Source organism: Hippopotamus amphibius, chromosome 17, assembly GCF_030028045.1.
Source record: "Hippopotamus amphibius kiboko isolate mHipAmp2 chromosome 17, mHipAmp2.hap2, whole genome shotgun sequence".
NCBI lineage: Eukaryota > Metazoa > Chordata > Mammalia > Artiodactyla > Hippopotamidae > Hippopotamus > Hippopotamus amphibius.
Window position 1 is genome coordinate 9,172,840 of NC_080202.1, and position 21,424 is coordinate 9,194,263.

A 21,424-nucleotide genomic window follows, 5' to 3' on the forward strand; every position below is an offset into this window, starting at 1 on the left:
TGTCCGTATGTTTGTTCTCTCATCTGTGTCTCTATTTCTGCCTTGCAAACCAGTTGATTTGTACCATTTTTCTATATTCTGCATATATGTGTTAACATATGATATTTGTTTTTCTCTTTCTGACTCACTTCACTCTGTATGACAGTCTCTAGGTCCATCCATCTCTACAAATTTCCCAGTTTCGTTCCTTACAGCTGAGTAATATTCCATTGTATGTATGTACCACATTTTTTTTATCCATTCATCTGTTGATGGACATTAAGGTTGCTTCCATGTCCTGGCTATCGTAAATAGTGCTGCAATGAACATTGGAGTGCACGTGTCTTTTTGAATTATGGTGTTCTCTGGGTATATGCCCAGCAGTGGGATTGCTGGGTCATATGGTAACTCTACTTTCAGTTTTTCAAGGAACCTGCATACCATTCTCCATAGTGGCTGTATCAATTTACATTCCCACCAACAGTGCAAGAGCGTTCCCTTTTCCATATGAATTTTCAATGTAAAACAAGATATTTCAAAGAAATCTGCCCCCCACAAAAGGTCTACACCCCAGACTCTCCTGACCCCTCTGGCTCTGGTATGAGTCCTCTCTCCTCTGTGATCTGCTTCCAGTATTAGTGAATATTAGTGACTGGTACATCAGGGGAAATGTTTGAGAAGCATCAGTCTCTGGGAAAACATCTAAATTCCTTGGCCTGGCCTTCACAGCCTTTCATGATGGGACCCTCTGCCCCAGCAGCTTCGTCCTACATTATTCTCCTACACACTCCGTTCTCCACACAGCAGCTATTTACAGCTCGCCAAACAATAAACAATGTGCCAAACTGGTTCATGCCTTTGTGATTTTCCGCAAGCTGTTCCCTTTGCCTGGAATGCCCCTGCCCACACATCCATCTGGCAAACTCCTACTCATCCTTCAAGACCCAGCTCAGAGAGCTCCTCTTCTGTGAAGCCTTCTCCACAGGCCCAACCAGAATGAGTCAGCTCCTCCCATGCACCACTCTACGGTGTCTGCGTCCCTTTCCTTGTGTTGAGATGTCTTCATGTCACTTTTTCTCTAATTTGCTTGTGGGGGCTTGGAGGGGAGAGACTGTAGCATTCATAGTTGTATCCTGAGCCCTAAGCAGAGCATCTGGCATGGTAGGTGTCTATAAATATTTTGTATGAAGAAGCGAATGAACAAAACTTATTTTGCCTCCTTTCTTCTCATTTGTTTTTAGAATCGAGATAGGGAGACAAGAGTTTTCTCATAAACTTCAGAAAATGCTAAGAAAACCAGTTACCACTACAGAAAAAAAATCCATTTAACCTCTCTTTGTAGCCATTCACATCTTATAAAGCTGTGTAGTTCTACTGAGAATTCACCAGACCAATGTGGTTCTTTGACCTTGAGGCATCAGTAGGCCTAGCCAGTGGGGAAAGGGCAGGGGTGCTGTAGGGTCTAGCCACAAGTCACAATAGCTGCAAGAGGGGCTGACATATATCATGTTCCAGGCACTGTTCTAAGTCCCTTACTCATACATGTATACACAGTGACCCATTTTATTCCCATAGCAATCCCGTCAGGTAGCTACTACAAGGGTGAGTCAAAGATTATCTGCACTCCAGTTATGTTAAAACTTCTGTTAAAACTATAGTCAGAGTGAAGATAATTTTTGACTTACCCTCATATTATTATTCCTATTTTATTTATTTATATATTTAGCTGCACCATACAGCGTGTGGGGATCTTAGTTCCCCGACCAGGGATCGAATCCTGGCCCCTTGCATTGGGAGCTCTCAGTCTTAACCGCTGGACCACTGGGCAAGTTCTTATCATCCCCATTTTAGAGACAAGGAAATTGAGGCACAGAGAGGTTGAGTAACTTGCTTACAGTAATACAGCTAATAAGTGGCAAAGATGGGCTTCAAACCCAGGAATATATAGGAGTTTTTGCAACAAAGACCAGGTAGTGGGAACATCAAAAGATTACTGTTAATTAAAGAAACCAGGTATCTTAAGTTAAGGAATTTAGCACTTCTGTATGTATGGGAAGATGCAAGAGTCTGAGTTCACTGAAATCATACCTTTAATATGCACCTCAATCATTCCTTTGCTATCTGGGACCAGCATCCTGTGCTTTCTCATCCCGAGTCTCCTCAGGGTGCATCCTCGGTGGGGGTGGGGGGGGGGTGTGGCAGCGGTGGCTATAGTGTCTGATGGTTTGATGGCGGGCATCCCGTTTCCATCCTGAGTTCCCTCAGGGCTCACCACTGGGGCAGCTGTAACGTGATGGCTTGATGGCTGCAACATCCTTTGTTTACTGAAAGGGCAAGCGATATTCTTCATTCACAGCTCCATGAACAAAAGATGTGTACAGTGATAGTAATTTAAGCTAAGAATATAGGGAACATGAGGTAGATGATGAATGTGCCCTTTCACAACCAATTACCCCAGCCCCAGGCTCTGGGATACCCTCTGGGCATAAGTATCCCATAAAGGTGCTCAGCATCACTTTGTACAACTCCCAGACCCCAAGGACCCAGTCTCCTCTGTTGCCAGGCATTTCTACTTCACCACCAAGAAGGAGTGATTTGTTTCACTTGGTTTCATTCAGCTTGGAGCAGAGTCCTTACCAGTCATCTCTGGAAGCGAGCGCCCTGCCTTCCCAGGTGGCTGAGGTTATGCTGGCTCCGCCTCCCAGGTGCCTTTCACAACAGCAGCCTAGGCTAGTGAAACCGGTGAGACCACTTTCCTAGGTTGTGTACAGGGGTAGGGCTCCTGTACCGCATCCAGGCCATTTCAAGCAGAAGGCATGACATATGCAAAAATTTAGGAGTGAGAAAAAGCTAGGAATATCCATTATGCAGGCTGATGGAAGGGTGTAGGAGAGAGGGGAGGGAGGTGGGATGGAAAGATAGCCTGGGTCTACCTTTGATTGTGAAAGGCCTTATGCCCAAAGTAGAGAATTTTGGGTTTTTTCCTCCTCTAGGCAGTGGAGAGCCCTTGAAGATCATGTTGTGCTGTTAGGTTTACAGTTTCACTAATTAAGAAGATGGTTTTCTTTTCGTTATTTGCAGAAACTTTCTCAACAATTAGGAAACACTGCCACCATGTGGCTGTTGGGTGATGCATACACCAAGCAGTAAGCTGCCAAATTTTCTACGATACTGTTTAATCATTAAACCAAAGAACACATCCCTTGACTCAAATAGCTGAAGTAAATCAATGGTAACCTTAATCCTAATGTAGAAAGGAAATTTTTTTTCAAGAAATCAATACCTGGGTTCAATTCTCAGATTTCTTACTTTGTTTTCAAAATGCTAATCTAAATCTTCAGCCATTCTGATCTCAAGAATCCTTTCTATTCCCAGTAACCCCTATCTCAGAATCATAAACTCTCTGGCTCTGCAAAGGCTCAACCATTTCCAGGTCAGTTTGGCATCAAACTGTCTCCAGGCCATTTCTCTCCATGGCAGCAGATTCTAGTTCAGTCCTAGGTCTGTTTTCTTGTATGGTCCTGCAGTTGGTCAGACCCAAATTCAAATATTTCCAGCATTTTTTTTTTTAAGCTGGGTGATTTGGGCAAGTCACCTAACCTCCCTCAGTTTCAGTTACCTCTTCTGTAAAATGGGAAGGACATCTTTTCACAGGGTGATTGTGAAGATGAAGAATGACATATGTACATAAGGAAGTCCTCTTCCTTCCTATCCGTCCCTAAGGGCATATTATCGTTGAGCGCGCAACATGCACTCCGTGGAGGTCTGTGATTTAACATCCGAGGTTTACCAGGCTCTACAGCAACGCTCCCTGAGAACGAAACTACTCATCCCCTCAGGCTTTGGGAGGGCCACCCCTATTTCCGTGCGTTGCCTACCGACGTTGGGCAGGCTGGCGACTGCAAACCACGCGTCTCCCGGGTGCGCAGCCGGCGGCAGGTGCGTGGGCGTGGGCGGGGCGGCATTCATTTCTCGCCCCTCCCTTCCCCGGGGTTGGGGGTGTAAGTGGATAATTCAATCCCCGTGGGACTCGGCGTCTGGCCTCACTCGCGGCTCCGCCGATTGGCTGACTCTCTGCTCGCCCCCGCCCTCCGTACCCCCCCGGGTCCCAGGTGGCTCAGGCCCCCTGTGGCGCTCTCTGTTTACCTTGAGAGCCCGTCCAAGTTGGGCTCCATCTCTGCATTTGCTCCCCTCTGGGGCCCCGCCGGGCCGGGAAGCGGGGAGAAAACCGGGCAGAGCCATTCCTCGCCCTTCCCCTCCCCGCACCGCCCGGAGAGGTCGGGTAAGGGGAAACGGGTGTGTGTGGGAGGGGGAGTCCCAGGCCTGCGGGATCCGGCGCGAACCCGGGAGCTCTATCCCTAGGCCTAGCTCCCGCTCCTCCGCCTCCGTCCTGTTGTGCTCAGGGTGATGTGCCCACCTTGGGCAGCCAGAAGCTGGATCTCAGGGATGCACAGGCCCCTAAAGGAGGCACAGACGTGGAGACTTCTCTCACAGGTGTTCCCCCTCCCCCAGGCAGTGATGACCCCCAAGCCAGCCGGACCCCCGGACGGGGGCTGGGGCTGGGTGGTGGCGGCCGCAGCCTTCGCGGTGAATGGGCTCTCCTACGGACTGTTACGCTCCCTGGGCCTCGCCCTCCCTGACCTCGCGGAGCATTTTGACCGAAGCGCTCAGGACACTGCGTGGGTCAGCGCCCTGGCCCTGGCCGTGCAGCAGGCAGCCAGTGAGGGGGGCCCCCGAGGTGGGAGGCGGGAACCGGGGTGGAGGGGCCGTGAGTGCAATGGTGGGGGACACACCTGATTGATTACCAGATAACCCAAGAAAGGTCGACCAGTGTAACTGTGTTCTAGAATACGGTGGGTCTTGAGGTCAAGGGGAGGGGCTATTAGGCAGGGGGAGGAGTTTAGGCCAGGCAAACAGCCAATGAGAAGTGTTGGAGCGAGTTTGGGGGTCCGGGGGCGTGTCTTCCTTTGACTCCGCCTCCTTCCAGGCCCAGTGGGCAGCGCCCTGAGCACCCGTTGGGGGGCGCGCCCCGTGGTGATGGTTGGGGGCGTCCTCACCTCGCTCGGCTTCGTCTTCTCGGCTTTCGCCCGCAGTCTGCTGCACCTCTACCTTGGTCTGGGCGTCCTTGCTGGTGAGGGGAGAGGGGTAGCTGGGTATTTAAGGGGTGATGGTGAAGATAGGAGCTTATCGGGGGCTGGAGGCCAAGGGGGCGGGGGTCTCCTGCGAGAAGCAGAGCTGGGATGGCAGGGGCAGGCATCCCCGGTTCCTGTCCTCACCTGGTCCTATCCATTCGCAGGCTCCGGCTGGGCCCTGGTGTTCGCCCCTGCCCTGGGGACCCTCTCCCGTTACTTCTCCCGCCGTCGAGTCTTGGCCGTGGGGCTGGCACTCACGGGCAACGGGGCCTCCTCGCTGCTTCTGGCGCCCGCCTTGCAGCTCCTCCTTGATAATTTCGGCTGGCGGGGCGCCCTGCTCCTCCTTGGCGCCATTACCCTCCACCTCACCCCCTGTGGCGCCCTGCTGCGACCCCTGGCGCTCCCTGGCGACCCTCTGGCCCCACCCCGAAGCCCCCTAGCTGCCCTTGGCCTGGGTCTCTTCACACGCCGGGCCTTCTTAGTTTTTGCTCTAGGCACGGCCTTGGTGGGGGGCGGGTACTTCGTCCCCTATGTGCACCTGGCGCCGCACGCTTTAGATCGGGGCCTGGGGGGGTATGGGGCGGCGCTGGTGGTGGCGGTGGCCGCGGTGGGGGATGCGGGCGCCCGGCTGGTCTGCGGGTGGCTGGCGGACCAGGGTTGGGTGCCCCTCCCGCGGCTGCTGGCGATGTTCGGGGCTCTGACAGGGCTGGGGCTGCTGGCGGTGGGACTGGTGCCGGTGGTGGGGAACGAGGAGAGCTGGGGGGGCCCCCTGCTGGCCGCGGCTGGGGCCTACGGGCTGAGCGCCGGAAGTTACGCCCCGTTGGTTTTCGGAGTGCTCCCGGGGCTGGTGGGCATCGGAGGTGTTGTACAGGCCACCGGGCTGGTGATGATGCTGATGAGCCTCGGGGGGCTTCTGGGCCCTCCCCTGTCAGGTAAGGGCCTGAGCCAGCAGATCCGCTCGCAACCCTCCTCTGCACCTGGGCACGGAGGCCTCTAAGTCCCTTTCCCCCTCCTCTCAGGCTTCCTAAGGGATGAGACGGGAGACTTCACCTCCTCCTTCCTCGTGTGCGGCTCTTTCATCCTCTCTGGCAGCTTCATCTACCTGGGGCTGCCCAGTGCGCTACCCTCCTGCCGTCCAGCCTCACGTCCAGGCACCCCACCCCCCGAGAGGGGGGAGCTTCTCCCCGTCCCTCAGGTTGCCCTGCTCTCGGCAGGAGGCCCTCACTCCACTCTGGACACCACTTGTTGACCATTTTCTTGTTTGAGCCCCTGCCCCAATAAAGACTTTCTATCTGCTTTTCCTGAAAGCTCCAATTGTTAGGCAATCTAGGATTCTGCAAACATTCTACTTAAAATAGCCAAAAAAGGCTGGTTGGTAGCAACAGGATCCCCCTAAGCCATGGGAGGCAGGAAGGGTGTTTGTCCAATCCATCCATTTTTCTTTGCCCCAGTACTTGCCCTTATAACAGGAAATTGAGAAGCTGTCTGCCTATCGCCTTTAGTTTCCTGGGGGAGGGGGTGCTCATGGGTGCTAGCTGCCACATCCTCATTTCCCAGATAACTCTTTCCTGCATTTCAGTCTCCTGCCACTGGCCTGAGGGAAACACAAGAGTCCCAGACCCAGACTTCAGCTCTGTTTTATCTCCCCCTCCCCAACTAGCACCCCCTCCCTCCATGTCCCTCACCATTTTCTTAATTTCTTTTCTAAGTTACAGAGGATAGTGGGAAAGAGGGAGGTCAGTGGGCAAGTGGGAGGAATTGTGGTCCACAGAGCAGAGTCCAGGGTCTCTGCTCTGGGTCACCAGAGTGCCTGGATACCTCCCCTCCACCAATCCAGGCATATGGGCCCCAGCTCTTTTTGAGATTCTGATTATCGTCTAGTTTTCTTACTCAGTTTTATCTCAGAGGGTCCGCCCTCTTTCCCAGAGATCTGTCTTCAGGGAAGAAACTTAGGAGGTAACACTAGAGATCACATGTAAAACATGATAAGTCTCTTGGCCGTTGATTTTGCACAGTCGATTCACAGCTCAGTGGAGCAGGCTGAACTCTGGATCCTTCAGAAAAGGTTGTGGGAGCAAAGAAGAGAGAAGAATCCTCGAGAAAATACAAAGGGTTGGCACACACATCGCAGGAGCTCCAGGCCCACTCTGGGAGGGGAGGCAGATCAAGATGCTTAAGGCACAGTGGTTCTAGGGGTGCCAAGATGGGGCAGGAGAAGGCCTGGGGCCGCCAACCTCTGGCTTTCTGGGTCTGACTGCCGCTTCTTGGAGTTCAGTCCTCTCCCAGCCCCTCCTTGGGCAGGGGGACTTTGGTATCCAGTGCCTCTGTTACAAGGTCCTGGGGCTTGGAGGTAGGAGCTGAGAAGCAGAAGAAGTGGGGCAAAGTGATGAGAACTCCACTCCCTGCAAGAAGGAAGGCCCCAGCTACCACAAAAGAAGCTGTGTAGTTGCCTGTCATGTCCCGGAGGTAGCCTAGGTTCAAGAGAGAAAAAGAACACACATGGGTGATCTGTTTCCTGGGACTGATGGCTCAGACAAATTTCGAGGTGGAGGGAACATAATAATCCTTAACCCATCATCTTGGAAGAGTTAGAACTCTCAAGGTAGGACTCGTTGAGTTTGAGAACTCTGAGTTCCCTAAGGGCCTCAAAAGGTCATTTCAACCACCTTCCTGCCTTCAGAAAGGACCTCTGGACCAGCCAGTGAGGATTTGGGTATCCAGATGGAGTCAGGCACACCTGTGCCTTTCTTTCTAGTAACTGTGGCCCTCCCTTCCACACCTTCAGTTAATAGACGAAAATGTTAAGGATCTGAAGGTTCTGTCATCTGGAGCCTGAAGAACTTTGACCAGATGGCTCAGACCGCTGGCCTGGGGCCCACTGAGCCAAGGGAAAAGGCAGACCCTGCATGCTATGTCTGAGGTCTGGCCAGGTTCTCTGAAAACCCCAACCGTAGGTACCCTGCCAAGGGTGCCACATAGGTCTTCTTAATCTTTCCACAGCCCCAATTTCTTTACCCCTTGGACCCCTTTCAGGGCTGCTATGATTGACCATGCAAGGCTGTGTATGTACCAGACCAGAGGGCAGTACTCACATACACTACAATGTCAATTCCCTCCCTGAATGGTATGACATGGCAGCCCTGGCCCACCTGGAAATCCCATTCCTCTTACCTGACAGAGGAGCCCCCAGCAGCCCCCCGATGCTTTCTACCATCTGCAGCAGTCCCAGGCCACAGTATATCTTTCCAGTCCCCACCAGTTCAGGCAGCACGGAGAAGGCCACTGGGGTCAGGGCCCCTGATGTGAAGCCATAGGCCACAGTCAGAGCCATGAGGGCTGTGGGAGCCTGAGCCACAGGGTACAGGGCCAGTATTACCCCAGTTAGGGTGGTCCAGAGCATCAGGAGTCTTGCCACAGGCCCTGGGACTGCATCCCCTAGCCACCCAGAAGCCAGACGCCCCACAAGGTCAGAAATAGCTGCCACTGAGAGTAGGAAGGCCGCAGGCAGTGGGTCCCAATCCAGGTCCCGAAGATGGGGCACCAGGTGCACGTAGGGAATAAAGTAGCCAGTGTTGATCAGGGTGAGGGCAACGGTGTAACGGAGGAAGGGGCCATGATGGAGGAGGGAGGCAAGTTGGGCCCCAGGGCCACCCACGATAGGGTCCTCAGCCAGGGAGAGTGGGCGGAGAAGAGCACCACAGGCCACCAAGTGGAGGGAGAGGGCAGACACCAGCAGCAGGGCCCCCCGCCAGGCGTAGTGGCTGAGCAGCCATTGGAAGAGTGGAGCAAAAGCAAAGGAGGAGAGGCCCACGCCCATCAGTGCCAGCCCGGTGGCCAGGGATCGCCGGCGAGAGAAGTAACGGGACAGGCAGGCCAGGGTTGGAGTGAAGGTCAAGGCCCAGCCAGATCCTGTCAAAAAGGAAAAAACGGGGATTGAGGGACCTTTAGGGAGCTCAGGGCACCCAATCATCCCAACACTGCCCAGCATCAGAATGTAGCACAGGCCTAAGTACAATCCTAGCTTGATACTTTCTAGCTGTATGACCTTGTGTATTTTACTTCACCTCCTAGCCTCAATCTCATCTGCAAAATGGGGGTGATACACCTTATGGAACACTGGAAGCTTAGAGATAATGTTTGCAAAGTAACTACCACAGAACTTTGGAGTTAGACGTGGGCTCTACCATTTCTGGCTGTGTGAACTTCATTTGCCAAGCTGCATAAGCTTTAAAGCCTTTTCTCCTCTGTAAATAGGATAATGATATCTATTTCACAGCTTTCACATCTGGCACAACTTTACAATTGTGTAAAATTTACAATTGGGGAAAAATTTCAATTATGTCATTCTTCCTTTTACACTCCAGGCCCTCTAGGCCTGGGCTTGCATCTTTGAACTTCCTGATTTCCCCTAACCTGTTTATCACTTTAGGCACCTCTCTTATGAATTCCCTTCTGGGCACAGGTGACAGCCAAAACTTTCTCTCAGCGTCTTCCTAAACCTTTTGGAAGGAGCAGGAAGAAGGTAAAAACCCAGAGGCCAAAAAGACTCAAGGCTTTTGACTTTCCCCACCCTTGCCCAGGGTCTCACCTGAGAGCAGCCCAATACTCAGGTACAGGTGGGTCAAGGAGGTAGCAAAGGAGGCGAGCAGCATCCCCGACGCAGCCAGGATGCCCCCGGCCATCACCACAGGCCGGGGCCCGAACTTGGTGCTCAGCGCACTACCCACTGGGCCTGGAGAAGAGGAAGGGTTCTGCGAGAAAATCTCAGGCGTCTTTCTCCAGCACCGACCTCGCCCCTCCCCCATCTCCTTTACGGTCCCCGCATCCCCTCTCCCTTCCGGGGGTCGAGGGTCACAGGACTCTGGACCCAGGAGCAGCAACTCACTCCCGAACTGCTGCACCGCGATTCCTATGGAGGCGATCCAGGAGACTCGCGCTGCCGGCTCCTCAAACGCCGCCACGAACTCCACAAAGAAGACGCCGAAGGAGCGGAGCACTCCGAACACCAGCGCCGACTGGAAAAACGCCGAGAGCACCACCACCCATCCCCAGCCCCCGTCGGGGGGCTCGGCCCTATGTGCCATCTGGGAGGTAACAGGGCTGCTGCCTTAAGCCCCTTCCGGAGCAGGGCTCTGGTCGTTCCAGCTCTGCCCACCCACCCGGACAGCTCGGGGCCGCGCGGGGGAGGAGAGGATGGTAGGGAGGAGAGTGCCAACGCGGGTTTGAGAGCTGCAGAGAGGCTGCGTGAGGCGCCTGCGCCTTTCCCCTGGCAGGGGGGATCTAGGTGGAGAGACCCGGCCGGCGCTGGTCCCCGCGTCTGGCGCCGGGGGGCGTGGTTCCGCCGCCCGTGAGCCGAGAGTCAGGCCTGGGCGGGACATACGGAGGAGAGGACTGACTTTTGGTCTAGGAGTCAGGCGGCAGCGCTGGACATTGGCCCCACCCCTGAGGTCGCCAGTCTGCGGGTGGATTATCTATTTTATCTTTGGAAGTGTTAGCACCTGGCCCGCCCAGCCAACATCCCAATGAGGATGCCGGAGTCCTTAGCAGGGGGCGGAGCCAGAAGGGCAGGGCGGGGTTTAGAACCAGTTCTGTACCAGGCGGTGAATGGGGCGCATGCGTGAGGAGGGGACTTCAGGAGGCCAAATAGATGGACCCCACGTGACCCAGGAACCTACCAGGAGGCAGCTTGGGTGTCCTGTCCACCTAGCGGGCCAATTCGACCAGATTTCAGCACGGATATGCGCACGTAAGGAGTCCGTGGAGGTTGGTGGTGGGTAAACTGGTTCAGGAGAGGAAAACACATACTTACTTAATGAGGGGCCCAGGAGTTGAAAGGCGGGGAGGGGGTGGGGGGGTGCGGAGAGATTATGAGATAAGATTAAATAAAATACCTGGCCAAGCGTCTGAGGCCACTAGACTCTAGATGCCTGGGTCCCTGAGGGGGTTCAGAGGCCGAGGAAAGAGAGAGGGGAATGGGCTGTTGAACTCCTGGCGTTGATTTCTGTAATGGGAACTCGTTCCTGTCCCTTCTGTTTCCACTAACAGGAAACCTACGGGTCACAGAGACCAAAAATAACTGGGGAGAGGAAGTGCAGCTCTGAGCTCACTCAGAGCCCCACCAGCACCCGTCTTCAGTGGGGCTGGAACCTTTTCCTCTGCCTTCTAGTAACAACCACTTGCTAAGCACAGGTTTTGATTTCGTGATGGGATAGACTAGAGACAAGCCGTGAACACTGGCGCAACCAGCCCCTCCTACCCAACCAGTACCCGGTTCCTCCAGCCTTGCATAGCACTGATAACTTGGTTTCGAGATCCTTAGGACTCTGACCCTGAAATTTGAGCTCAAGAGGGGTTATACCGAGATAAGTGGGGCTGGGGTGGGGAGGGAGGCTGTGTAATTTTACAAAGCATATTGAGCCTTATAATTTTATATGTGGGAAATAAAAATAATCATACCCAAAAAGCTTTTTTTTTTTTTTTTGGTAAGTGGAGTCAGAACTTTGGCTGGTGGGGACTATACCAAAGACATAGAAATTGGTGTGGCTGTATAACATAGTGGTTAAGAGCACAGTCTTTAGAATCAAATCATAGATCCTGGCTTCATCACATTAATTTGGCCAAGATATTGAACCTCTCAGTTGGTTTCCCTACTTGTAAACTGGGGCTAATAATAGTACCTACTTTTAGGGTTTTCAGGGGAGTTGAATTCAAAATCTGTACACTAAAATGCTTAGTTTAGGGCCTGACATGTAGCAGGAGATAAGTAATATTAGCTGGTCTTATTTTATTTTATTTTAAGCTCGTCTCATTTTAAACAGGGGATAAGCTGTAGTGGGAGGGGAAGGAAGGTTTTAGTTTAGTTTCTTTGTTTTGTGCTTTAAAAAAAAAATCTAATCCAGGTCATGGGTTTTACAAGATTGAGAAGCACGACCACAACTGTAAATGTTGGAAGGAACTTATTCCTTCCATGTTAATGGACGTATTTCACAGATGAGGAATTTAAGTCCAAAAGGGAGGTAACTCAGAATTAGTGACCCTTTAACCTCTGGGCAGAACAAAGCTGTGCACCCAAGACACACACAGGACAGGGGAAAGGGTGGGAGAGAAGCGTGTACAAGGCACTGGATGGATTCCAAGATACCATTGCTGGGGGAGGGGTAGAGTTGGCATGCTGGCTCTAACCACACAGCCTTGTCACTGCCACCTCCAGCTCCTGTTGTCCTTATGTCACCCAAGTCCTATCCATTTTCCATGGTGGTGGTGGTGGTGGTAGTGGTGGTGTTGGTAGGGGGTGTCCCAAGCATTAAGTTCCCCTGCACAGATGCATCCCCCAGCATCTTGGTATTATTAGTGGCTTCCTGGTTTCTCCCTGCTGCCTCCACACCTCAGGCAGGAAGTGACTTCAGAGCAGCAGGATGCAGGTGGCTCCGGAGAAACTTCATGAAGTCACTGGTTCCTACACAATGAGCCGGAAGGCAAGGGCAGGGAAAGGGAGAACAAGGGTACCTTAAAATGTCTGGTGGGATGGGACAGTGGAATGGGCACAGAATCCAAGATGGCATCCAGGAAGGAAGAACCCTCTTTCCCCAGTTTCACCCAGTCCCCAGACCCCCACAGGCAAGAACCCAGGACACAACAGGCAGTACAGAGAGGCTTCTTTATTCCATGATTCTGATCTTGCAAGATCTAACATCTCCACCCCTTGGCACTCTCCACCTGTCCATCCAATCTGCTAAAAAAAAAAAATTGTGGTTCCTTCTCAGCTCTTTCCTCTGCTTTCCCTCCCTCCTTCCATTCTGCAGTGTGGAGTAAGAGGGAAAGAGGGAGAAGAGTAGCTTTCTCACCAGTCCCCAAGTGGCAGCCACTAGTACTGACTTGTCTTGAGGAAGCTCCACCCCACAAATTCAAAGTGCTTCTTACACCTCCACCTCATGTCGCTAATCAAACAGGCCCCAGGGCAACAGGAGCAGGACTGTAAGTCAGGGCTTCAGAGTATCATCTAACATTCCACACAGTTAAGAGGCAACCCATCCCTAACTTTCAACCTACTTGGTCTACACCAGAGACTGTGCCCCTCAACCAACCTCCTAATCCTACCTGGATACTTGGTCAACTAGAGGGTCCATCAGTCAGTCTTTTAAATCTTCAAAATCTCTAATCCCAACAGTACTCGTGATCATAATCCCAAACGACAGCAAATCCATAATGGAACTCAGCCCCTCTTCTCTCCCTGTGGAAGGTTCTAGTGCTTTCACTGGTTCCCGACAGGAATGCAGTGACAGGAAGACCAGGTCACAGACCCAGCTTTTCTAAGGTAAGAAAGTTACCAAGCACCTGTGACTTCTAAAGGCAAAGAAATTTCTGGAATCTGGACACTTGCCAGAAGATGTCCAAAAACCTACTAAAGGAAGAAGAGGTTCATCTCAGGTAGAACCCGCAAGGAACATTCAAACACAGAAGGCTCTGCAGTAAAAGACAGGTCATACTCCTTACTGCTTAGTCAAGATAAAGGGTTTCATAGTCTCCCCTAGGTCATAACATTCTTAGAGCCTGGGCGGAATCAGAAAAGATTGCATCATCTCTGATAAGGAATCTCAGATCTCCTGCATGCAGGGATCAACTCAGTGCTAAGAACAAGCCCCAGTGGGAAGATTGTGGGCTCAACTCAACCTCCTGGGTGAGTTCTATCACAACAGAGAGACACAGTGGAGCCCAACCTAGGTGACCAGGCTAATGGGACAGTGAGGAGCATAAGAGAAAGCCTGTCTAATCATCCCTCCAATTCTAGGACTGACAAAGGCCCCACACCCACTGCCTCCAGGAGGTATTTATTACCTCCACTTCAGACTCACCATATGTTCCTATAACCCTTGAAGAACAGAAAAAGTCTATATCCAGTGCTAGCCCGCTAGAAAACCTACAATATCCAGAATATCAGAGAGGTTCCTGACCCAGTTCCACAAACTCACATGTTCCCAGAGCTGCCCTAGAACAAATAAAGGTTCCAGACCTAGAATTAGAGGGGCAGAACACAGAGAACCCCTTTCTCCATGTGAAACAAACCAACAAGCAAATGGGAAAAGAACAATTCTAAAGATAAAAGTTATGACAATAATAATATAAAACACTCAAGCCAAAGGGGGCAGCCAAGTGCTAATCTCTGCCAGCAGAGCCGTGACCTCACATTCTGTGATTCAGGTCACTTTTGATCATACTTGTGGAAGAGGGACATGGGAAATGCAATAGAATGAAGGCCCTGGTGCCACCCAAAGGCCTCAATAAATTATATTTACAGGTAAACCGAATGAGAAAGGGGGCTGCAGGCGATTCCTTGGAAACCAGGCCTCCAGTCTCTCCCCTCCGCCAGCTCCTAGCTTGTGCTCTCCTCGGAAACAATTCTGATTGTGGGGAAGAGGTTTTGACCAGCAAAACAGAGGCAGATCAAGCCGAGATCTGCCACCCCTGCTCTCCCCAGTGAGAAATTACGGTGGTGGCAGTCGCTGATATTGGAGGGACCTTGCACACCCCCACCCCCAAGCCTGGCAGCCAACCCAGGCGTGAGCCGCAGCTTTTCCCGTCTTCCAGGAAGGGTGTGGGGCCTGGGCTGGTGCTCGGCTAGGGCCCCCCGAGAACGTGGTAGTGCACTTTGGTGTTGGTAGCAGCTCCATGTTTCTGGCGCAGATGCAGCCGAAGTTGACTCTTGTGCCGGAAGTGCAGGCTGCAGGGGTCGCACTGTGGGAGGATGGCCGAGTCAGATCCCTCCCCACCCACGACCACCTTTTAGGTGTTGAGCGAGGGAGAACTGCCCAGCACTGCACCTTAGAGATCATCTTTAGTCCTCACACGCTCCCAAATCTTCAGGGAAAGGCCAAGGAGAGAGGCACCAACCTCTCCTGCGAAGCTTTTTCCATGTCGGCCCCTCTCCCAAGAGGACAGCGCCCAGTCCGGGAGCCTAACTTCTCTGCCTGCCACCCCTACCCTCGGCCTCCGCCCCTTACTCACATGGACACCGCCTACCTCGAAGAGATCTAGAAGCGCCAGGCCCGCTCCTTTCAGAGCCCCGCCCCTCGTAAACGGGAGGTAATTCCAAGGTAATTCCGGCCAAGCCCGGTCGGGTACTCACGTGGTAAGGCTTCTCTCCCGTGTGGATGCGAACGTGGCTCTTGAGGGTCTGTAGGTGGCGGAAGCGAGTCCCGCAGGTGGGGCAAGGATAGGGCTTCTCCCCGGTGTGGATCAGCACGTGCGCGCGCAGATGCGCTACCTGGGAGAGGAGGGGACCTCAGGCCGCGCCTCTGGGAGGGACAGAACCCTTCGCATTCGGCCCACCTCGCCCTTTTGCAGATTTGCCTGCGCGCCGGCTCTGAAACTAGCGCCGTACCTGTACAAAGCGCGAGCCGCACGTCTCACACTTGTACGGCTTCTCTCCCGAATGGATGCGGCTATGCGTTTTCAGGTTAGCCGGCCGGTTAAAGCGGGCTCCGCAGATGGAGCAGTGGTAGGGCTTTTCCCCTGGAGGCAGGGAGGAAGGGAGGTCAGCGACTCTACCGGAGGACAGCTGTGGGCACCAAGGCCAGGGCCCTCTCCCTGCTCCTCCCCTACCTGTGTGCACTGTGCGGTGACTGGCCAGGTTGCCCTTATAGCGAAAGGCAGACCGGCAGAGCTGACACTTGTAGGGCTTGTCCTCATCCCCGAGAGCCAAGGGGTCCAGCCCCGATGAACACCCAGCCACAGCCTCACAGTTCTGGCAGCTGAAAAATTCACTTCCTGGGAAGGGTGGTGGGTAATGACAGTATCAGTGAATCCTCAAACCACACGGTAGCAGGTTTTCTTTTTCCCAATTTACTGTTAAGGCTTCTGGGGCTCATTTGACTTGCTCGGGGTCACACGGTTATTAAGAGGACAAGCCAAGATCTGACACCATGTCTGTCTGATTCCAGAGTACTCTGCTAATCACTCCAATAGTGGTGGTGGTAGGTGGGGGCCCCTAGTTGTGGGTGGAAGTTTCTGTTTCTCTCTCCTCTCTTGCACCACGCTGGATGACAGCTTGCCAGAGAGGCCTTGCCAAGCCCTGGGCTGACCATTCGGCCCTGGATGGGAATAGGCCAGAAGTTCCCAAACTTTGCTGTTCATTGGAAGCTCTAAAAAACACTGATGCCAAGCTCCCACTTGCAGACATTCTGATCTATGGGCTGTGATCTGGGCGATGGGATTGTTAAAAGCTCCCTAGGTAATTCTAATGTGCAGGAAATGAACTGGCCTTTCCTGAGGGCTTTTGGCCCAAACTGGCCTTGAGCAGCCACAGAAGGAAAGCCATGAAGGGGGTAGAAGGAGGGGCTCTTACCTGGTGGTGGATGAGCCCGCCCAGAGGGTGACCCTGTGGTCTCTGGAGCCTGGGGTGTGAAGAGATGGGGGGTATTGACTGGAGCCCCACATTTGAACTGTACAGTGGCAGCAGTCAGAGAGAGCCTAGGCAGATGTCAAGGCCCAGAGAAAAGGGTTAGGAGAGATTATATGGGGAGGGGGGGTTTCTCCCCTGGAAAACTTGTTGCCGAAGGCCACGTCCTCTGGAGGCGAGCCAACATTGACCAATGTACCATATCCAATTGCACTGCCAAAGTCCCACCCCACTGAGTAAGTCTGGCCTCTGGCCAACTTCCTAAGGTGAGCTGGTGTCTCTGAAGCCCACTCCTTCACTCCCTGTTCCTGACCACCCAGGCCCAGGCTGTGCCTCTGAGCTGAGGCTGCCTCTACAAATTCGGGGGGGGGGGGGGGGAGCGGAAGGGAGGTGTTCCAGTTTCTGTACCTGCTCTGGGGACCAGAAATGGGTCCTTCTTCACTGCTGCTGCTGCTGCTGGAAGCCTCATCTCCACTGGGGAGCCGGGCCTGGGAGCAAAGTTGACCAGAACTCCTCTCCCCAGACAGGCTCCCTGCTTGGGACGCCTGAGAGTTTAGCACGATGAACTTGTACTTTTTCCAGTTGCAGGCCTTGGGGTCTGGGCTGCCTGGACTGGGGGGCCCTTGACTGCAGCTGCGAGACTCAGTAGGTGGGTCTGGGTGCCCTTCGGAGCGCCTAGGACTGCCTGGCGGAGGGGCCGTTGGGGGCGTGGGGTTTTCTGCCTCCAGGGGCCGCAGGGAGATGCCTAGAGGTTCACAGCTGAGAAAAGTACAATGGACATTAGTGCTATTTCCTAATCTTGGCTTCTGCCCTTGACATCTGGGATGCCACTTCACCCACGAGGAACACCGAGTTGGAGTTCCCTCACCTGGCCTGGATGAAGCGGTGGCATGCCTGGACCACGTGTTCCATCTGCAAGTAGGTGGCGGCCGCAAGGACTGCTGGTGCAGTGGCTGGAGAGAGGCGTAGGCGCGAGGTGTACATGAAGTCCAGAAGGGGAGCGAAGCCTCCGGCTTCGGGGCCCCCGGGCAGGGAGAGCACATCTACCCCCACTCCTGCACGGCCTCGGAAAATTGAATAGAAGAAGCCACTGGGGAGAGGGAAGATAGGTCATGTTAGTGGCTGGGGTAGACAGACGCCCCTGTAGAAAGCCCCAGCCCCTATAGAAAGCCCCGCCTCCCCGCTCTCACCCCGCCCCCAATTCCCGATCGCTCCGCCTCCTGCATCTGGAAGGCTTGGCTTCGGGTTCCCTCCCAAAGACCTTATGGCTCCGCCCCTTTCCCATTTGGTCCCACCCCATCCCCGGAGCAACCCCTCGAACCTGCAGGCGATAAGAACTGCCTTGTGAGCTCGAAGGGGTTGCCCGCCAACCAGCAGCGTGACGTCAGTGAGGATCCCACGCAGGCGCAGCTCGTTCAGGTTGCCAAGCACGTCGGAGGAGTGGCGCGTGAACTCGCGGACGTAGCCCAGCGCTCCCTCCGGGGTAGCGGTGGAACCCATAGCGACGCAGGCCTGCGGGTTCCAAGGAAAGGGCTCAGGCATCCAGCCCGTCCTAAGACGCCTTCCCTTCCGCATTTTGCCTCTTCCTCCTGAGGTGCCAAGCCCCCCGGCCCCGGCTCACGCAGCCTCACTTATTCATCCAGTTCTTTCTGTCCTCAACCACAGTATCCCTCGCTTTCCCCCCTCTAGATAAAGCGCTTGGAGCGAGTTGAAGGTTCCTACACCTTGGTGTCGATGGCAAGCGTGAGGAATATGGCCCTCAGCGCCCTTTCTTAGGCTCCCAGCTGCCCTTCCAGCACCCCCCCCCCCCATTTCCCCACTGCCTCACCGCGCGCCTTGTCTCAGGTGTCCGATCCTGCCTGAAGACCCCAGTAGACCTGTGGTCCACAGAGCTCCAAATCCCAATCGAAGCTGCCTTCCCTGAGCCACGAAATTCCGCTCTCTGGTCCCGGATCCCTAGCTTGGCCCAATTTCTGGTCCTCGGTCTTCCTACCATCAGCAACCCCCAACCCTCTTAGGGGACCCAGGAGCCTGGCTCCCTCAGTCTCTGGTTCTTACCCCCGTCCTGCAGGGGCTTCAGCTTCTCTTCTCAAGGGGGGCGGGGTCTCTCTCCCCTCTTGGCCTCGGCTCCTTTATCTGGCCGGGATGTCGGGGGCGGGGGTGGAGGTGTGGTGAACGCCTGGGTCTGTATCCTTCCTTCCTCCCTTGCTCTCCAGATGGCGAACCCGGGGCGGGGTCTCCGGCTCCAGGGCGGGACCTCAGAAACGCTAGGTGGTCGTAACGTAAGGGGTTTTGGGCCACAGAAAGTGGAACCGAGGATGGGACATTGGAATTGGGGAGGAGGTTGGGGATATTGAGATTGGAAATATGGGTGACCTGGGTCGTCGGGGGGCCTGGGACAGCGAAAACTGGTGTGTTGGCTTTAGGAAGGAGCCCGTTACAGGAGAGTGAATACAGCGAAACTCCCCCTTCCAATGCACGGTACTAAGGGAGATAAAGGGAAGCCCAAAGAGATACCAGGTTTGGGGAGGTGATATTGGTGCTCCCGTGGGGTCTCAGACAGCGGGTGGGTGTGGTCATTCAACAGGCTTCTCTAGAGGGGCCTGCAAAAGAGGGGCTCTGACCGGGCGCGGTAGGGAGGGGGCGGATATGATTTCTAGTTCGTTTCCTTCCATTGTCCTGCGACCGGACGGCTCCGCCAGCTGCTTCCCCTCGAGGAGGTGGGGAAAGCCCCGGGTGGGGGCCGAGAGACGACGCTCAGGAGACCTAGGGTCCGGACTTTCGCTCCCAACTCTCTTCTGAATCCTTTTAGGGATCCAGAGAGACAGACTCCCGCCCAAAGGCCGCTCGCCCTCCCCCAGTCCCAGCTCATTAGGGCCTCGGGCATCCGCCCGTCGGCTACGCTTGGAGGCTGGCGGGACGCCGGGTCCAGCGCGGCAAGTAGGCAAAGCTCGGCAATGTTTGGCTCCTTCCACGAGGGGGCGGACGAGCACTAGCCTCGCATCGCGCGTCTTCTCCACCCGGCTGGGGGTCCACTCAAACGGGGGCGCAGGATCAATTAGGTCTGGGCAGCTGAAACCTTCGTTCTCCCTCTCTCTACTCTGGTTTATTTTCTCCAGGGGACTAGGGTTGGGCGGAGGTGGGGGGAGGGTTAGGCGACAGAGGGGACTTTCCTCCGAGGCTGGGGTTCCTACCTGGGTGGGAAATCCGCGGGCTTTGGGAACAAGGGAAACGAGTGGGACAAGGAGCGGGGTCTGAGCCCTGGGAGCCCAGGGGTTTTTTTCTTATTAAGCTAGATAATGTTATTTGTATTTAGAGGTGAATTTTTAGTGAACATTAATGTGAAAGTTGGATGTAGTGAACAGACAGAAGGGGAAACAGGGAGGGTCCCAGGGTAAAAGAAGACAGAGAGGGCAGGTGGGGCTGATAATCCCAATTTAAGTCCCTGATCTGGGAGATAAGTACTGGTCACACGCTCGTATTTTGTTTGGGAAGACGTTGGTGGGGCACGGTTCATTTGGGGAAGGGGGGCTATAGCTGAGTTCAGCTGCAAAGCAGGACTTGTATTTGGGCTCAAGAGAGTCTAAGTTGCCCAGTAATGACTGACTGTTATCCGTGGAGCTGCATATCCAGGCCTGGGGCCCTCCCCTTCAGATTTGAGAGTGTCTTTATTTGGGTGCAGGAAAGACCTGCTGAGAAACTGGGAATGGGGGACCACTAGGGATTCATGATGGTGAGGTGGCTTTTGTAAGTGAGGGTTACTTTGGTCTCTGCCCAGTTGGAGGTGGGAGTTAGACTAGGGGCTCCCTTTGGTATCGGGATGGAGTTACTTTTGTGTTATCTGGTCAATTTGTCAATTGTGGGGTGCATGTTTACTCTGGGGTGTTGAGTTAATTTGATTGTTCTGAGCCCTGAAGGCTGCATACAGGGTTGAAGGCCAGTAATAAGTTTGAGGCATGGAGATGATTTTGAAGCTGCATTAGTTCTGGGAATTCTGGCACCCGCAATTTGGAGCTTGTCATCTTCGAATATCAGGAGAACCTGGTAGGTGTTCTTTGGAGGTGGATGAAGATTTTGTTTTGGGGATTCATAGTCGTTGGTGTATGTGGACAATCTGATTTCAAGGAGAGAAATCATGCTGGTTTTGGGGTGCAGTCTGTTTTGGGATGCCAGATAAGTTTTGAAGTTCAGATTATTTTGGGGGGACACGAAATTCAATTTTGGGTTTTTATTAGTTTGAGGTGGAACATAATAGGAACCTGGGAGCAAGTGTGAAGGCCTTGTGATGGTGGGTCCTTGCTGGGGAGCAAAGTTTTATATCTGAATGCTCTGCAAACGTACTTTGAGGAGGGGGATATTTCTGTGTATGCATTGAGAGCCGGGAGGCTTTTTCCAGGGGGAGAAACAAGGTGAGGGCCCAGGGTAGGAGACCAAAGTTTTGGGGTATCCTTATTTTGGGGTGTTTGCCACTCTCTGGGTGCATTTATTGAAGCTGAGCGATGGCTCGTTAGGTGGGATTGATTTTAGGGTTCACTTAATTTGAAGCATAATGCTGGTTTGGGATGTCCTTTGCTTATAGCTCCCTCTCACCCCAGGTTCTAGAAGTCTCTTTCTTTAGTGAACCTCCAAATATGCCCAGGATTCGAAGGAAGAAATTTGGAAAGGAAGTGTATCTCCTCTTATTTCTATGTGGCCTGGATAGATCTGCGGGAGAAAAGGTGGTTTCAGACTCTGAACCCCAGTTTCTTAAGGGCACATACCTCGGCTTGGGGGAAGATGGGGGAAATGGGGTGTCATGTGGTAAAGTGGACACCCTGACTAAGGCAGTGTTGTTGGAATTGTGGCAAGGAGAGGTGGTAGTGAGGTACAAGGAGGGGAATCTTGTACCCTGATTTTCTAGGATAAGAGCCCCAAACAG

The 21,424-nt window shown here is 53.7% G+C and overlaps 3 protein-coding genes across 15 annotated transcripts; 1 reads left to right on the forward strand and 2 right to left on the reverse strand.

The window, feature by feature from the left end:
- The first annotated feature begins 3,856 nt into the window (after window positions 1–3,856).
- Window positions 3,857–6,415, forward strand: SLC16A11 (solute carrier family 16 member 11). Of its 8 annotated transcripts, none has more exons than XM_057716670.1 (5): window positions 3,857–3,918; window positions 4,492–4,699; window positions 4,967–5,110; window positions 5,276–6,043; window positions 6,131–6,415. In XM_057716670.1, exons 2-5 carry the CDS (start codon window positions 4,498–4,500, stop codon window positions 6,358–6,360), a joined length of 1,344 nt encoding a protein of 447 aa, XP_057572653.1. In that variant the 5' UTR covers window positions 3,857–3,918; window positions 4,492–4,497; the 3' UTR covers window positions 6,361–6,415. The 8 variants fall into 8 exon arrangements, with proteins under 8 accessions (XP_057572653.1, XP_057572655.1, XP_057572650.1 ...); XM_057716672.1 differs by having other exon boundaries at window positions 3,898–3,918; window positions 4,496–4,699; XM_057716667.1 differs by lacking the exon at window positions 3,857–3,918 and adding an exon at window positions 4,010–4,261.
- Window positions 6,416–6,741: 326 nt separating this feature from the next.
- SLC16A13 (solute carrier family 16 member 13) lies at window positions 6,742–10,558 on the reverse strand. Of its 3 annotated transcripts, none has more exons than XM_057716676.1 (4): window positions 9,997–10,551; window positions 9,700–9,843; window positions 8,283–9,020; window positions 6,742–7,582 (listed from the first exon to the last, which is right to left on the reverse strand). In XM_057716676.1, the coding sequence occupies exons 1-4, from the start codon at window positions 10,193–10,195 to the stop codon at window positions 7,383–7,385; spliced, it is 1,281 nt and encodes a 426-aa protein (XP_057572659.1). In that variant the 5' UTR covers window positions 10,196–10,551; the 3' UTR covers window positions 6,742–7,382. The 3 variants fall into 3 exon arrangements, with proteins under 3 accessions (XP_057572659.1, XP_057572660.1, XP_057572658.1); XM_057716677.1 differs by having other exon boundaries at window positions 9,700–9,862; window positions 9,997–10,131; XM_057716675.1 differs by having other exon boundaries at window positions 9,700–10,558.
- Window positions 10,559–10,740: 182 nt separating this feature from the next.
- BCL6B (BCL6B transcription repressor) lies at window positions 10,741–18,621 on the reverse strand. 4 transcript variants are annotated; one of them, XM_057716664.1, is made up of 9 exons: window positions 18,565–18,621; window positions 17,828–18,018; window positions 17,375–17,596; window positions 16,915–17,265; window positions 16,453–16,577; window positions 15,711–15,875; window positions 15,490–15,620; window positions 15,235–15,372; window positions 10,741–10,890 (listed from the first exon to the last, which is right to left on the reverse strand). In XM_057716664.1, the coding sequence occupies exons 2-9, from the start codon at window positions 18,004–18,006 to the stop codon at window positions 10,783–10,785; spliced, it is 1,419 nt and encodes a 472-aa protein (XP_057572647.1). In that variant the 5' UTR covers window positions 18,007–18,018; window positions 18,565–18,621; the 3' UTR covers window positions 10,741–10,782. The 4 variants fall into 4 exon arrangements, with proteins under 4 accessions (XP_057572647.1, XP_057572645.1, XP_057572648.1 ...); XM_057716662.1 differs by lacking the exon at window positions 10,741–10,890 and adding an exon at window positions 12,370–14,843; XM_057716665.1 differs by lacking the exons at window positions 10,741–10,890; window positions 15,711–15,875 and adding an exon at window positions 12,370–14,843.
- Between the last annotated feature and the right edge of the window lie 2,803 nt (window positions 18,622–21,424).